Source organism: Athene noctua, chromosome 10 (assembly GCF_965140245.1).
Source record: "Athene noctua chromosome 10, bAthNoc1.hap1.1, whole genome shotgun sequence".
Lineage (NCBI taxonomy): Eukaryota > Metazoa > Chordata > Aves > Strigiformes > Strigidae > Athene > Athene noctua.
In genome coordinates this window covers 249,825-265,359 of record NC_134046.1, presented here as the reverse complement: position 1 = coordinate 265,359, position 15,535 = coordinate 249,825, and the positions used below count along the sequence as shown (strand labels likewise).

Genomic DNA, 15,535 nt, shown 5'->3' with positions numbered 1-15,535 from the left:
TTGGATTCGCTATACCACTTATAACAGCTATGTTTGTGACACTTCAGTGTTTGCAATAGTAGTGGATTATGATGGCAGTTACAAACACACTGGAAGACAAAGTGGTAACAACTTATTGGAATTTGGTCCCAGCTTTAGCCACAACTCCAAAATGTATTTGTAATACTAGCAAAGGTGAGTGTGTTAGAAGAGAGATCAGTAAGGAAGCAAGTATCATCTGTTATTAAGTGGTCATCAGTAGGCTTCAGAGTTACTACTGCTGAGAATACCATTTCTTAAGGCCAGCTCCTGGAGATTTTGGCAGGGCCGTTTTCCCTTGGCTGCAACAAAGTAATGATTTTGACATTTACTGCTGTTGTTACAGTCCATTGGTGCCAACTCAGTAAAACAGCACTGCAGCAATCTCATATTTAAAGATTTGGGTGAAATCCATCACTTTCAATACAAGAAAGTCTGAATTTTCACAGAAGGCAATGAAGCCATCAGAAGAGTGTGCCAGTACTGTGACCCATCCCATCTGATTTTTGATTATGACTGCAGTACATGATCGAGGAGGCAAAGCTTATGCATCCGCTCACGCACAAATACGCAGTACTAACAAGAGGGAGAAATAAGAAGAATTAATGGCAAATGTATGACTTTTGTAGTAAGCCATCTCTCTTCCTCACAATGGTCCCAGGGTGACAAGCTGCCAGCATTAAGAGAAGCCACAGCAAATACATATTCTTGGCATATGAGCCATTTATTTTAAAATAAATTCTGCAAACAGGACTTTAAATGTTAATAGCAGCTGTAATGCTCAATTCTTTATGGTTCTTTTCTGGGAATGTTACCATTAACAGGTAACAAACTCCTAAGACACAGGCAAGTACTGTTTTTCCCTTCATGCTGATAAATGCATAAAAATGCCTGTGGTTACACAATAAGCCACCTGAAAAGCTGAGAACAGAGCTCGGAAGCCTGGAGTCTCAGATACTCTCTAACGGCTCAGTGTTGTGTTGAAAGGGCTCAAACCAGTGAATTTCTGATTAAGTCTAAACTGTGTTGCAGGAAAGTTTTGCTTGTGTTTGTTTCCCAAGGACTCCTCAATTTTTTTCCCAGGCCTCTTTGTCTGTAGACAAAAGTAAAACGCTCCCTATATAACTCACTGATGGCAGCCTTCAGTGGGCACTTGGGCGAACTGAGATAAGGGGGAACTTGAACAAAAGGACACATCTAGGAAGGATGATCTCGCCGATTTAGGAAGACTACACCTGGACTTTACCTCAGTACTGGGAGCTGACACCGTGAAGAAGACCATGTACTTCTGTTCTCCACCCACCGAGGCCCCTCACGCTATTTTTACTACACATGCTCGGACTGTGTAAATGAATTCCGGGAACTCATGATCATAAGACACCCCCTTCCAGGAAATCTAATGAATACGTGTGATTTGTGTGTGTGTAAACTGATGTCCCTTGCTGGTTCGTGGGAGCCCTTATGGTGGAGAATCCCCAGGGCGGCCCCAGCTCTACTGATAAAGAATTCCTGCTGAACAGTTCCATTGGATTCTGACTGGTGAGTGAATTTCTTCATAAACTAGGAAGCGTGTTAATAGCATGTCTCAAACAGGGGTTTTTCATCTGTTTTGATTTGCACGTACTTTGATGTATGCAGGGCCAGTGGGATGTGTGTGGAAAGGGCTGCAGCCCTGTTAGCAACAGAGACTGGCTCACCACACCACATGGTTGAATGACTTGCAGCCTGCATCTGCTAGGATTCAGGGCTGTGTGAGTGCAGGAGAAGATACGAGAATAAAAATATAAAAGAAATCTTACCAAGAACAAATGCCGAGGGTGCCTGTTTTTGCCAGAGACTTTCATCAGCGTTCCCTCTTTAACAAAGACCTGAAGGAGAAAACAGCAGATTGTGTAATCCTGAGACTTATTCTGAATCTTACTTAGAAAAGAGAATATTCCTCCTGGGGAAAGAGCTACTCTTAACTGCTTTCATCAGCACTGGAAGAGACACCTCAACACTTGCTTCTAACCATCCTCCTTATGATCTGGCTTAGGCTTTTCCTGAGTTATCCCTGCTGCTCTCATGGCTTGCATTTGGATCAGTACTGAATGGGGTGGAAACCCGCTTCTCAACCCGCTGCTTCTGGACTATGCTCGGAGGTGACTGCCACAGGTGGCAAAGCTAACATGTAATGGGCTTTGGAAAAGAACTCTTGTCCTTAAAAATCCTCTAAAATACACCAAAAAAGAAAATCTGAAACCTTGGCTTTCAGCACGCTACATCCACATAACTGTGTCTGCATACATGATCTGGTACGTGTTTGCAGACACAACACTTTGTTGGTCCATATTGTTCACTGTGTGTAAGTAGGAGTATGGATGTAAGCAGCTAAACCAGTGTATTGGAACATGACTGCAATAACATTTGAAAAGGTCTAGAATAACTGAACTACATCAGTGGATTAACAGTCACCTCTTCTTTTCAGATGGAGAACAGAATCCGGGGTAGTTTTCCACTATAGAATTATTTATAATCGAGGAGACCAATCCTGCAAATTCTGTATGCTGGGCTTTGCAGAATGTGTTAAAACATTACCTGGCAAGGGCAAGGGAGAATACTGATGTTAGAGGAAAAAGTAGAGGTTGACTGCAGTATTTGGCTGCTGAGGATTCTTATGCTGCGAGCATGCATGCTGTGAAAATTGATTCATGAGTTTTGATAAAGATATTGGTGGACTTAAGGGAAATTTAGAGCTGCAGAACTCAAGAAAGAAATCTTTTGAAGTGTAGAGGCAAGTTGGAGCTGAGGAAACAGGACAGGTTTGAAAGCCAGGAGAATAAATTTGCATTTGATGTGAATGGCAAGATGAGCTATACACTCTCTCAGATTTCTGTTCATGTATTGCTTAAAAATGATGGTTTGCATTGAAAGCACCACTGGGGAATGGTGAGGATAAAAATTTGAAAACAACTGATCTCCCCTGATTAAGGCTCTTACCTTGCCAAATAAAACTCTGATCCTTTCAAGGCTGCAAGCAATTCGTGCTAGTGTTGCAACCTTTCAAAAGGAGCATACAGGGAGGAAAATAGCAGCTCTATCAAAACGCACTGCACACGGGGTGGCTGAGGACAGCTGGAGTGAAAAGTCAAATGGCTGCTCTGTGTAAAAGCAGGGGCAATGCATGCCTTTCCCAGCCCTAGACTCTCGGCACATCTCTTTGTGCACTGCCAGGGTGATGACTTTTTACACAAACCAGTGCTCCAGCTCTTATCGCAGTAGCTCGGTAAACAACACCTGTAGACATCTGAAATCTTGCCATCCACACAATCAGAGATATAGCTGGCCGGAAACAATGCCCTTATCAGCACAGGTCTGCCTGCAGCACTCACCCTTCCTGGCTGGAGGAGGCCGCTCTGCCCTCTCACACTGTGCTCAATGTGAACCAGCTTCTGCAAGTTTTCCTGGGGGAGAGAAACAGCGTTTAGGAGACTGCGTGGTGACTGTTCTGTAGACAAGCAGGCAAACCTTCCCTCACCCCTCCTCACTTTTATTTCTCTACAAGTGGTGTGTTACAGAATTTTAGGTTTCAGAGAGGACTGAGCCCAGGGGTTTTATGCCCAGAAAGTCTTCTTCCAGCCTTACAGGCTTACAGGTTTTATAAAACCTCACCACCTGCATTCAGATGTGCTGTGGCCTTCTACAGTCCTTTTACCACTGATACCTCAGTTCATCTTCAAAAGGGCTGGCTAACTCCGTAGGGTATTTATACATTGGCCTCTTTGACTTTCTTGCTCTGGGAACTAATAAACTGGAAGCAGAGACAAAGTACAGTGTCTGCTCCAAAGGCCTGTACATTAGTGGCGTGACACGGATAATCCAAAGCATGCTTTGATACTGTAAGACTGTTGCTAGGATTATCTGGAGGTTTATATTCAGTGATAGCAGATTAACGGATTTGCAATAGGGGATTTAGAAGGTTAACTAGTAAGCAGGCAGTGAAGCTGCATATCTCTTTTGATGCTTTGGAAAAATTGGGAAGTTCATGATCAACCTCTGAGACTATTAACTGTCTACCCGGCCTTAAAGCACAGTCAGTGGGCACTGGCATGTGGCATGAATTTATTTATCTGTGGAGATGGTAAGATTAATCTAGCTAAGTTATACACCCAGATATACCACAGACTGATGACCATGTTTGATATAGCTTCATGACCTGGCAGACTTTGACTACAGTTTTCTGCTATGACAGATAATGGTCTGTTTTCCTGCGCTCCATTGGCTGACATTAAGATACCCCTGGGCTTAGTTAAGCTCGATTAGATGGTACAGTGTATCTGCCTGATACAAATCAGTGCTGTCTACAGAATCAGCTAATTAAGAAAGCTATCACAGATACCAGAAGGAGCATATCCATGTCAACATGATGGTCTGTCAAGGCTAATTTACCCTGGATTTCAGCTAACACAATTAATGTATCTATCGCAGCTTGCTTTTTGAGATAAGCCTGAAATACCTCCATATGTTACTGCCCTGGTGAAATACTACCCATGTTTAGGATGATACTAAGTTTAGTTCTTAATCAGTAACCTCATATCAAGCATATGGAAACACCTATAAGCCTTGACCAGCACAGGGCTGCGTTGTGACCCTGCACTATAACTGGCAGTTGACATGTTTTCAAGAATTTCAGCCATCAAGTATCTCTTTTGCAATGCAGGAAGCATAAATGGAATTTTTCAGGTCACTTCTAAAATACTATAGGCCAGCAAGATGGAAACAGAATGTATAAACTAATAGCACAGGAAATACCAGGGCTCATGGGACAGCTGACATTTGCAAAGGACCTTCCCATCACTAAGGGGCATTTTAGCCCTAGCAGAACTTGTCTAATTGACAGATTTCACAATGGACACAGTTCTTCATCTGCAGAAAAGGCAGTGCACTCTTGTGAGCACACTCATGGCCAGTGCTAGTGCTACTCACTGGGGCCTCTACAAGAGTGAGAGGAGGAGTTGCTGCAGCTCGGACACACCTCAGCTTGTCCTGGGGCTGCTGGCAAGGCGGCCTGGTGTAATGCTGACACGTGCAGTACAGACACATGTTCACCAGGAAGGGGACACATATGTATCAAACTCATTTCCTGTAGGAAGTCAAACAGCCATCACATGTGAAGGACAGTGATTTATCTGGGAATGTGGGCAGTTTCCCTACATTCCCCTAAAACTCCCTATTTATATCGTTTTCTTCATTCTCAAAACTATCATCGTTTTCCTTTCAAATATCCTTCACAAGCAAGATTTTAAAATGAAAACAAAGCTCCACCCAACTAGTACTGCAGATGTGGGTGGCTGAAATCCTTCCCTGGCCATTTTAGCAGTGAACTGCAGCTTCATCGTATTATCATTATGTCTGTGCAGGAGGAACACCTCCTCAAGGAATTCACCAGCTGTTAATAGCGACAATGATTTATAGCTCTTAGGGTCTCATGGCCTCTAACAGATTGTAGAAGTTCAGAGAGCAATACAAACCCTGCTTAGTTCAAGTAACAAATGTCTCCTAGAGTTACAGATAGACTTAGTGCTCTGCAGTGTTGCCTTATGCCTCTGTTTGCACAGCTGTAAATTGCAAATAATATTTTCCTACTTGATGAAAATGCTGTGGAGTTAATTAATATCAGAATGTGTCTGAAAATCCTGGGTTAATAGTTCCCAGGGAAAAACTGCTAGAGTGTTATTATCATAAAACAAAAAAGATAACAATGAGTCGTTGATATTCTGCAGAAAATGTAGATCACAATTCAATGTTCCTGTCAGATTTTTGAAGTGTAGATTGATGAGTTGATAAGTGGCAGCAGAAATCTTCCTCCTTCAGGTACATGCCAAGTCTAAATTATTGCTTAGAACTTCAACCAGGTACCTGATGAGTTATTAACGCTCTATCTTGAGTGGCATTATTCAGATTGTTCTGTAATTAGAGTAGCTTCTTAAATTCTATGCATTTTTTTAAATCAGACAGAAAGAAAAGAACTGTCAGTTGTGGCTTTTGTGGATGAGATATTCAGGAGGACAACCTCTGATTTAGCAGAATATTGAGCTTTGATTCCCATGAACCTGCGTCTTCACAAAACCCACAGCATTCACACAGATGGGAAAGAAAGAAATTTTGTTTCATCTCTTTGAAAAAGAGCAGATGTGCTCCGATGTGATAAAAAATGAAGTGTAAAAATCTGTGGAATTTGTGATGAAATTGTTCCAAAACAGACATTATTAACAGCAATTATTATACAGTCTGTGACATCTGTAAAACTTAGATGATATATTGATGTTCTTCAAATTAAAGCATGACTTAGTGGAGCTAAAAATCATTGCATGGTAATGCAACAGAACAAATTTGAATTTGGCCACTTACACTTCTAGCTCCGGAAAAGTATTCATACAAATCTCTCATAAATCTGAGTGAAATCTAAGGAAGCAGAGGAGCCAGAAAAAGGTGTGTGACCTTGATCTGTTAGGAACTGAGCTCTCAGCCTCTAATACAGGTAACCCTAAAACTTTGAGATTACTGTGGAATCTTCTCCTGAGATCTCAGTTTTATGATGAAATATTTATTATTTTTATACAAAGAATACTTTAATAATGGAAAAATATGTTTATAAACTTGTTGCCTGAGGAGAAAGAAGATCAGAATCAAACCTGTAAGAACTTTACTCATTAAGTTTGTTGTTTCAGAGTCATTCTGTAGAGGGGCCAGATTACTTTTTTTTTTTTTTTAATGATAAAAGTCTAGGCTTCTTAGACCACATCCTCCCTGCCATCTACATCTGTTCATTTGTCTTGGTAACAGAATAGTGTTTATGTAGTAATTAACTACTGGTGATTGCTGTCAATGCTGAACATCACTCAGAATTAATATGTATGAATGAATTATTTCCATGCATTTTGCTTTTCTGTTATGCTTCTTTCTCACTCCTTTTCTTCTCCTCCTTCACCATAACATTTGGCTAAAATGAACTACCATTTCATCTACAAAGACTTTCCTCCCAGCTCTTGTCCCCATCCTATATACTGTAATGGCTGATGAAAAAATAATTTGTGCTGATATGCAAATTATCTTTACATAAAGCTGAGAATAAACAACCAAAGAGATCAGCATAGCTGATAGTTTACACTCAGCAAAGGTGTTCAGGCTGTCTGCTTGCTGAAGCAGAGTGTGCTGCTTTGTTTACAGGACTGACGTTTGAAACTTTTCCTTAACAATCAGGAGGAGTAAAAAAGCGTTGTCTTTAAGAGGAAGGTTTGAAGGTTTTGGGTTGTAATGGAGCCACATCAGCCAGCACATGGGCTGATGCTGTTGTATGAATGTGTTCTGAGGCAGATGTGCCGGGGTGGGGTTGGGGTGGAGGAGCTTGCAACTGAAAAGCAGAAATGGACTTAAACCAAATCAACAGGTGCAAACTTTTAAAAGTTTGCATTGAGTGAAAATGCAGATTGGAATTTTGAGTTTTGACCTTAAAAACCTCGAACTTCAGAATGTTCAAAATCTTGATCTGTTGTCATAGCTTGAGATCCTCTCTGCACAAACCCAGAAACCTGCCAGTTGGACTTCATGTTGATCTGTGGTAATTTTGCCACTGGCTTCAGGAGAAGCAGGTTCAGAGTCTCTAGCTATCAGATGGGGAGGGGGGCAGATCTGGGAAGACAGGTTTCTCTAGTCAGGAAATAGTAAGTAGTTTTAACTACAACATCCCTTTTCTGATACAGATATTAGACAGCTTTGGTTTTGCCTGTCACTGGCCATGAGGAGATCATCACTGAACTTGGTGCTCTGAAACAGCCCATGAACACATGGGCTCTGTTTATGATCTTGGCACACATATCAGAGACATGGGTTTTAAACCTGAGCAGCAAAGATTTCCAGATGTGAGCAAAAGTTGACATTCTTGGCTCTTGGGTTCATCTGCTGCAAGCAGATGCTTCCACTTCTCTGAACAAAGCAAGAAAGTTTCAGTTTTAACAGATGAAGGGCACATTGGGTTTTGAGACTCTTTCATTCTTACTTCCCAAGCTGTTGCAAGAAACATCCTTCATCTAGTCGACCTACTGTGTTTTTATGATGTCACATAGGGTGAATTCAGAGCCTCAACCCGTGCCTCCATTCCCCTGCAGCCAGAGGGCAAAGACCTTAAAGGGAATACACTGAGCCAGCAGTGCTGGTGTGTAGCTGTGGTGGCCTCTAGCATGTGTCTTTCCCTAACAATTCCTCTGCATTCATCCTTTCAACCTTAAAATCCTACCTGAAAACAAGTTCTTACTAAGAAGGTTAATATTTCCTTTCTTCCCTTTGGCTGCATTGATGCCCAGGTGGTTTTTTTCTCTTTGAATTTTGTGTTTTGATGCCTGCATGATTATTAACAACCCTCTCTCTGCTCAGTAAATGAAATAATAAAGAAGTGAATTGAATACTCTTTATAGTTAACCATAGGGAAGGATGTTTGCAATGCCAAAGAGTTCTTTAATTTAGAAAAGGCACAGCAAAATCCCAATACAGGGTGTTTAAATTCAGCAATGTTCAAATGAGAAGTAAAATATGAAAGCTTCCCCAAAAAGATACATTCCCAGTCTGTTGAAATCCCTGTGCCCTGATGCAGTGATAAAATACTTAAGGTGAGACACCTTTTGAGAAAGAACCACTTCAGTGTAACCACTCACTATTGGATGAAATGCAGGATGCCTGGCATGGGGCGCTTTGTTCTCTAACATGCATGCTGTTGAACACAAACCACGTCATAGTCAGCATGTTCCTTAGCGACTGCACTCCTTGGTAATCTAAATGCCCTGAAAAGGAGTGCTTAAAAATGGCATTTCTTAAAATTCTGGGCTCTATTATGACTATTTTCTAGGTCTAGCAAGCCTAGACTTTCATCATAAAAAGAAACATAATCTGGCCCCTCTACAGAATGACTCAAACTACAGTTTTACTGAGCAACATTTCATTAGACTGCAAAGACTGTAGGTACTTCTAACTACTTGAACTGAATGCTAGGTTTGTGCAGCCAAAGCAAACATGGACCTTGGGAGAGAATTTAGCTGCAGGTGTGGTTGGCTAATATGACAAAAAGAAAGTCACTGCCTTTAGTTATTACCCAGAGGTCCACCAAGATGATTTCCCCCAGAACCTCCTGGTTCCTGTGTCTGAGAGACTCTCTGCTGCCTCCTGTGCCTTCCACCACTGCTTCTTACTGATGACAACAGAAAACTCCATTGTCTTAGACAAAAATCAGTCCTAGATCCTTGGAAACAAATGACTGAAAGACCAGCTATATGCAGGCTATCTTTGCCAGTAAATTAGGACTCTAATGTCATGTAAGCAATATTAATAAATCACGCTGACCTTACAGGAACTGTTCATGACTTTGGAAAAGTATGTAACTTATTTAGGTACCTAAATCCGAATGAGCTCTAACCTATGAAAGTTTTGGCCAGTCTATTTGGTTGTGTGATCATTTGCAAGACTATAAACTATGACCTATTCTTCTGAAGTAAAATGTGAGTCCAGAATTGTGGAAAAAATATGTAAATTAGCGCAGAATGTATCTTTGACAGTACATTTGTGATGTCTTGAACATTCCATAACTAAAAACATCCCAGGCTAGAAATAGAACCATGAAAATTTCCATCTCCCACTTCATTGCTTCACATAACATTTCAGCAACTCCAAGAGGGAAAAAACTTTGTGCTGCTTGCTGCAGTGACTTACATCTTGCAGAGCTGCACCAAAGGGCATAGACCTGCTCTGTATCTGCACTACTGCAAACCAGATCTGTATAAACCCTTGAGTCTCACCCTGAAGGAGGCTTCAGAATTTAGCAGAGATATGTATTCACTTCAGCAGATGTTCCAAAAAGACACTATTGATCGGGAGAGCACATGTCACGGTAGAACTCACCGCTTGGAGCATGCTGTCATTGGCTCGGTCCGTGATCTCAGAAACAATGAATAAGGCAGCTGAGGAATGAAGCAAAACAAACACTGTATATCACATTAAAGAGTAGGAAAATAACCCAAATGCCTTCTGTTTTGCAACGGCATCTTTAAAAAAAACATCCTCCCCAGCAGCAGCTCCTTTAAGTTCTTTGGCACCTTTAGAATGCAGCTGCCCAGAAGATTTAAGACATGGCACAGTGCTGTCAGATCCCCTTCCCTTCTCTTGTGAAACTCTGCCTCATACTTGTGCCAACTAAGAAAGCTCACCAGGTCACTTTTAAGCACCTAGCATGGCACAAAATCTTTTTGTGATGTTTCTAGTTGCAGATTTTTGGTAACTGGAGCTTGTAGTAGGGAGAGATTAATGTAACCCAGCTTTGGCCATCCAAAAGCATGGCGATCTAAGGTGATCCATTTCCTCATGCTGCTGAGGCAGAGGACAGGTCATTCCTTTCTGACAGAGTGAGTATGAGATGGTGACATGAATTAACACCTGGATTCTTCACTGGCAACTAACGTGGTCTGCGGCATGTTTGCTGGCCCCAGGAGCAGCGGCGCAATGTGGGCCAGGTCCTTATCTCAGATCTCTTTCCCTGGGGAACAGGGCATCCTTTCTGTTTCGGGGTGTAACCTGGGAGCATGCTAGCCATCCCTGGCCACAAATGTGACAGGCATGTGCTAACCACGATCAAGATACAGTTGGGGCTGCAGGGCTGCAGCATCTGCCCTGGCCTTGTTTAAATTGCTGGTATATCTGTAGTCCCACTGTCAGTGACTAAGGTCCTAAATCTTAGACAAGACTCTACTCTTGATGAGAACAAACTGGCCTTCAGTCAGTTGCAGACCTTATTGCTATGAGTTAGTTTGGATTTACGCTCCGTGTTAATGGAGAGGTGAACTGGTTTCATTAATGTTCTTGTTTACTCCAGCCTGACAGCTACTTCCACTGAGGCCACAGCTAAACCTTGCTTTGACTTTGCTGGGAGTAAGAGACTTCTGCTTTATCCATCTGATGTATTGGAAAGGATGGTGTTAGCACCTGAACGTGTAGATTTGTTCTTGTTTGTGCAGTACTGGTTTTTATGCAGTGGCTTCTAAGTTTAGGCTTGGGGAATCCAGAATACAGACACATGATTCAAACCTCCTGGGTTTCTCCAGAGAGTGCAGCAGGCATACCATAGGTCATGTACACAAACGAGCAGGTGGACCCATCCCAGTTGACTTTACAATGACCAGGCCAAATATGGACAGAGCCAAAGAGGACCAGGATTTCCCCGATGACTGGGGCAGGACTGCAATATCTGCACCACGCTTGTATTGGTGATTTTTTCTCCTGTAAGTTCATCATGTCAAAACTGTAGGAAGCCCCCATATTTCAATGAAAAAAAGACGGGGTTTTTGCTCTAAATAATTTGTCTGAATTAGTAACTGGTTCTTACAGATCTTACATCTAACCTAGTAACACAAAATCTTGAAAATAATCCTCTCCCATATACTACCAGTAGAGATTCTGTACCTCTTTAGAAGCAGATAGCAAAGCAGAATTTTTATTCTACCCATTTCATTTTACCTTGTGTGGCTTCATATTCTGTAGAATCAGGGCAAAGATTATTCAAGTAATCTGTAGAAAATAATCAAACACAGACATCCAGTAATCACAATACAGATCCATATTTGTAGTGTTGTTAGCTAAACCATAAAATCCTAATCAAAGAATCCCAGGATGGTTCAGGTTGGAAGGGACCTTAAAGCCCATGCAGTGCCACCCCCTGCCCCGGGCAGGGCCACCTTCCACCAGCCCAGGTTGCCCAAAGCCCCGTCCAGCCTGGCCTTGAACCCTTCCAGGGAGGGGGCAGCCACAATAATGTCCCATATCACTTTATTCCCAAATAATTAAGTGTATATAGCCTCTTTCCAAAGCAAAACTCATCTTTGACTGCATTTTACTTTGAGAATCAAATGCATGTATCATTGTTAGATTTGGACTCATCACGTAACTGGGCAGATATAAATGAATAAACAGAGAGTGACAAAAGTATTTCCTTATTTTTCAGGCAAGAGAATTGCTTAGTAGCACCACTTTACAAATAATGGTTCCTCTAATGAATTCTAGTTTCCCATCTGAATGAATGGTGTTTGCTGTAATGACTGATTTTCTAGATAGTATATTAATGATATGCATTTTATAGACATAGGCAGGAGACTGGTTCTGTACATGCAGAGTTCAATGACTGCTACTGAACTCAGTCCTATTCTGAAGATAGATTCTGTAAAGTACACACAATAGGACTTTCATTTACAGGAATTATATTTGCATTATATATAAACCTTTGGCCTGTCAGTTTTACTTGGACTACTTGCCTCGGATCATCTCTCTGTTCTTTGTCTGGGTCTTTATGCTTTTATTGACTGTAGTACATGAGTGCCACCTTTTCAAAAGCCTAATCCTGAAATACTTCATTCTTACCTTTCTGATGAATCCAGACTCCTAAATGCTGCATCCAGGAACGAGGCCTCTGTGCTGAGAATGTGCTGTGCATGGATATCTGTGCCATTAACATCCTATCCATATATGTTTCTCTTCTAGTGCTGTGCCCTCCCTGGCATCCTGAAATCTACTGGCTTTTATGTGCATTCAGGAAAGCCTCTGTCTGTACTTAGGCAGGAAGGGGTTGTGGCGTGCTCTCAGGCAATATTTAGCATTGCTTTTCACAGCTGCAAGCTCTGTCCTTGGCTATGGACACTTTACTGAGTTGGCAACTCCTTTTGGCTGTAGTGTAGTAATTGGCAACCGGTATCCCCATGAAATACCCCTCCTTATCTGGTAGAAACAGCCAGTTATGAACACACAGGTACACCTGCATTTTAATTTTTTTTTTTTTAATGCTGTCTAGAGAATTTGAAGGACTGCAGTGTTGCAGACCCACTCTGTCCTAGCAGACAAAGATGGGCTTGGTTTCTTGTGGTGAAGAACTGAAGCAGTAAACCGATTTACTGGAATATCTTCATCCACCAGACCTTATCTCACTACACACAAAAGCTTTCATTTTCCCAGTTAGTGCCAGTACCTGGGAAAAGGAGGAGCTCAAGTTGCTTCAAGATAGGTGGAATCCAGTTGGCGGAGCCGCACTGAAACCCTTCTGCTCTCACAAAATACCATGTTTGAATTTACCTTGTGGACCATAGAAATGGGCAGAGAAAATGGAGCACAGTGGGGGTATTTCTGACAGGGACATGCAAAGTCCTTTCTTTTAGATGTAGTATTTGTGTGTGTGCACTAAAAACACTGGGAGGATCGTGTGAGATTACCCAGTACTGCAACCCCCAAGTCTGGAAAGTTGCCTTTAATGTAGACACACCCAGAGAGGGAAGCAAGTCAGACAGAAAAAAAGTCCTACTATTGACATCCGGTGCTCATTTGTTTTGCTTGTACTAAAAAAGCAAAGCCAGCTGTGAATAATTAGTTGCATCCTTCATCAAAGTGTCTGGAGCAGGATGAAACTGCTGATAATCTGTGCCGTGATTAAAAATTTCATATGGTCATTTTGTTCTGCTGCATTTATAGGAGGCCCTTGTAGTATGCTGTGCCCATTGCTGGTTGTTGAGTATGGGCAGGGTTTATGGCTTCCTTTTTACCATCCCATGCATAACTCATCTTGCATCCCTCTCCACCCACACGTATATACGTACTCCTAAAGCACTTCTCCATCTCTAGGTCTATGAACCCTTGCTCTTTTGTTTGCAGATCTGACTAAATTACTTGACAACACTGAGATTCATTGTTACATTTCACCATTTCCTTCCCCCACCAGATCATTCGTTCCAAACCTAAACTTCACAATTCTTTCTAGGGGCCACATCCTGCTTCAGAAAGCTTGCTCCCTTCACAGACTCATGCTTGCTAGATTTGCTGTGGCTTGCAGAGAACGGGGTACCAGAGGGAACACAATCCCCCTCTGAGAGGATCTGGGTGGGAGTGATATATAGGATCCTGAATGTAAAGGGAAGGTGCTACTGTAAATATAAAATCTGTAAATGTTCTGTTAATGTAAATTTGGATTTCTGCCTTCTACAATGCAGAGAAATTGGACTGGGATTTTGACTCAAACTTATTACTTTACCTTAGGTGTGATGTGCTTAGGGCACAGTACTGGGTGCAGCTGCTTTGTGGATGGTGCTTACCACCGCCATCCCCCTGCTGGGCGCTGCTGTCCCCTCCTGTCTGATAATATCCCTTGGCATAATTCTGCCTCTCCTAATTCACAGAAGGGAAAAGCCAAGAAGGATGGCTGAAAGCGCCTGACTTAATGCTTTTTTTGTAAACTTTCAGCATGGTTTTGCTGAAGAAGTGCCTGCTCCTTCCCAGGCTCTCTAGCATTTCCCAAATCTTGTACTAAGCATATTGAAGTTCCCAGGAAATCCCTCACTGCTTCAGCCCTGTTTTAGCTGTCTTGGCATCAACGTCTGATGCTGTGGAGGCACAGAACATCATGGAAGGGTTTCCAGTGAGTACCTTTGAGAGTGATTTTACTGACCTGTGAGCAGCACACGGTACTGGAAGACACGCTGGACCACTCTCAAAAGCTGGTGCTTCACGCTCTGAGGGCTGCCACCAGCGTTCTGCTGTCCTCAGTGGAAGGGAAGGGAAACACAAAGATCAGGGACATGTGAGCTCAGCAGCAAACTGTTGTCTCTACCTGTTGTACTATGAAAGTCTGCTACCAGGTGAATGCACAGATTCCCTTGAACCATTCCCAGTTTACCCAGCTTGCTAGGCAGGCGGTATTGTCTTTGTGGCTGTAAAGAAGTACTGTGAACAGTTAATTTCCTGTGGCATCATTCACAAATGGTTTGGGCTCAAGAGGGAAAAGGCAGGAAATTGAATACTGTTTAGAAGTTAAAGGTTGGATAAAGATTTTAGGGTGGCGTTTGAAGAGAGAGGTATCAGATCTCAATAAAGCTTGTCATCGTTCTGCCTGCAACCTTTTAGTATCTTATTTCAAGACATGGAATTGAGCAAAATACAGCAGAGCATCTCCCTGTGGTTGAATTGGAACTGACTGTCCAAGGGTGTTTACAAGAAAATAAAGCAAGATTGTGACCTGATTTAACACACACATGGAAAACAAATAGCATTTTTCTCTTCAGCTTTACCCTTTAGGTTCAACTCATTGTGTGTCACCACATATCAGGCCCAGTCAGCATGCCAGGCCTTGAACCTCATAGAGTTGGCCTCCGGCTGCGGATCCACCCTGTCCAGTCCCTCTGCAGAGCCTCCCTACTCGCCCAACGGTAGGAGTCGTCTGCAGGCTTACTGAGGGCGCACTCGATCCCCTCATCCTGACAGATATTAAATAGAACTGGCCCCAACGCTGAGCCCTGGGGAATACCACTGTGACCTGCCACCAACTGGATTTAACTCTGTTCACCACCACTCTTTGGGCCCAGCCTTCAGCCAGTTTGTTACCCAGCGAAGAGTGCACCCGTCCTAGCCATGAGCAGCCAGTTTCTCCAGAAGAATGCTGCAGGAAACAGTGTCAAAGGTTTTGCTA

General features: G+C 42.4%; 1 protein-coding gene across 3 annotated transcripts in view; it reads right to left on the bottom strand.

Annotated features, from left to right (window-relative positions):
• FGD5 (FYVE, RhoGEF and PH domain containing 5) overlaps window positions 1-15,535 on the bottom strand; it is a 104,538-nt gene that overhangs the window by 20,877 nt on the left and 68,126 nt on the right. The window contains exons 8-12 of one of the 3 annotated variants that reach the window (XM_074914272.1): window positions 14,519-14,606; window positions 11,554-11,604; window positions 9,946-10,004; window positions 3,390-3,461; window positions 1,818-1,886 (exon numbers count right to left, since the gene is read on the bottom strand). In XM_074914272.1, the coding sequence (XP_074770373.1) occupies window positions 1,818-1,886; window positions 3,390-3,461; window positions 9,946-10,004; window positions 11,554-11,604; window positions 14,519-14,606 (339 nt within the window). The remainder of the gene's footprint in view (window positions 1-1,817; window positions 1,887-3,389; window positions 3,462-9,945; window positions 10,005-11,553; window positions 11,605-14,518; window positions 14,607-15,535) is intronic. The other 2 variants (XM_074914273.1, XM_074914274.1) reach the window with 2 other exon arrangements.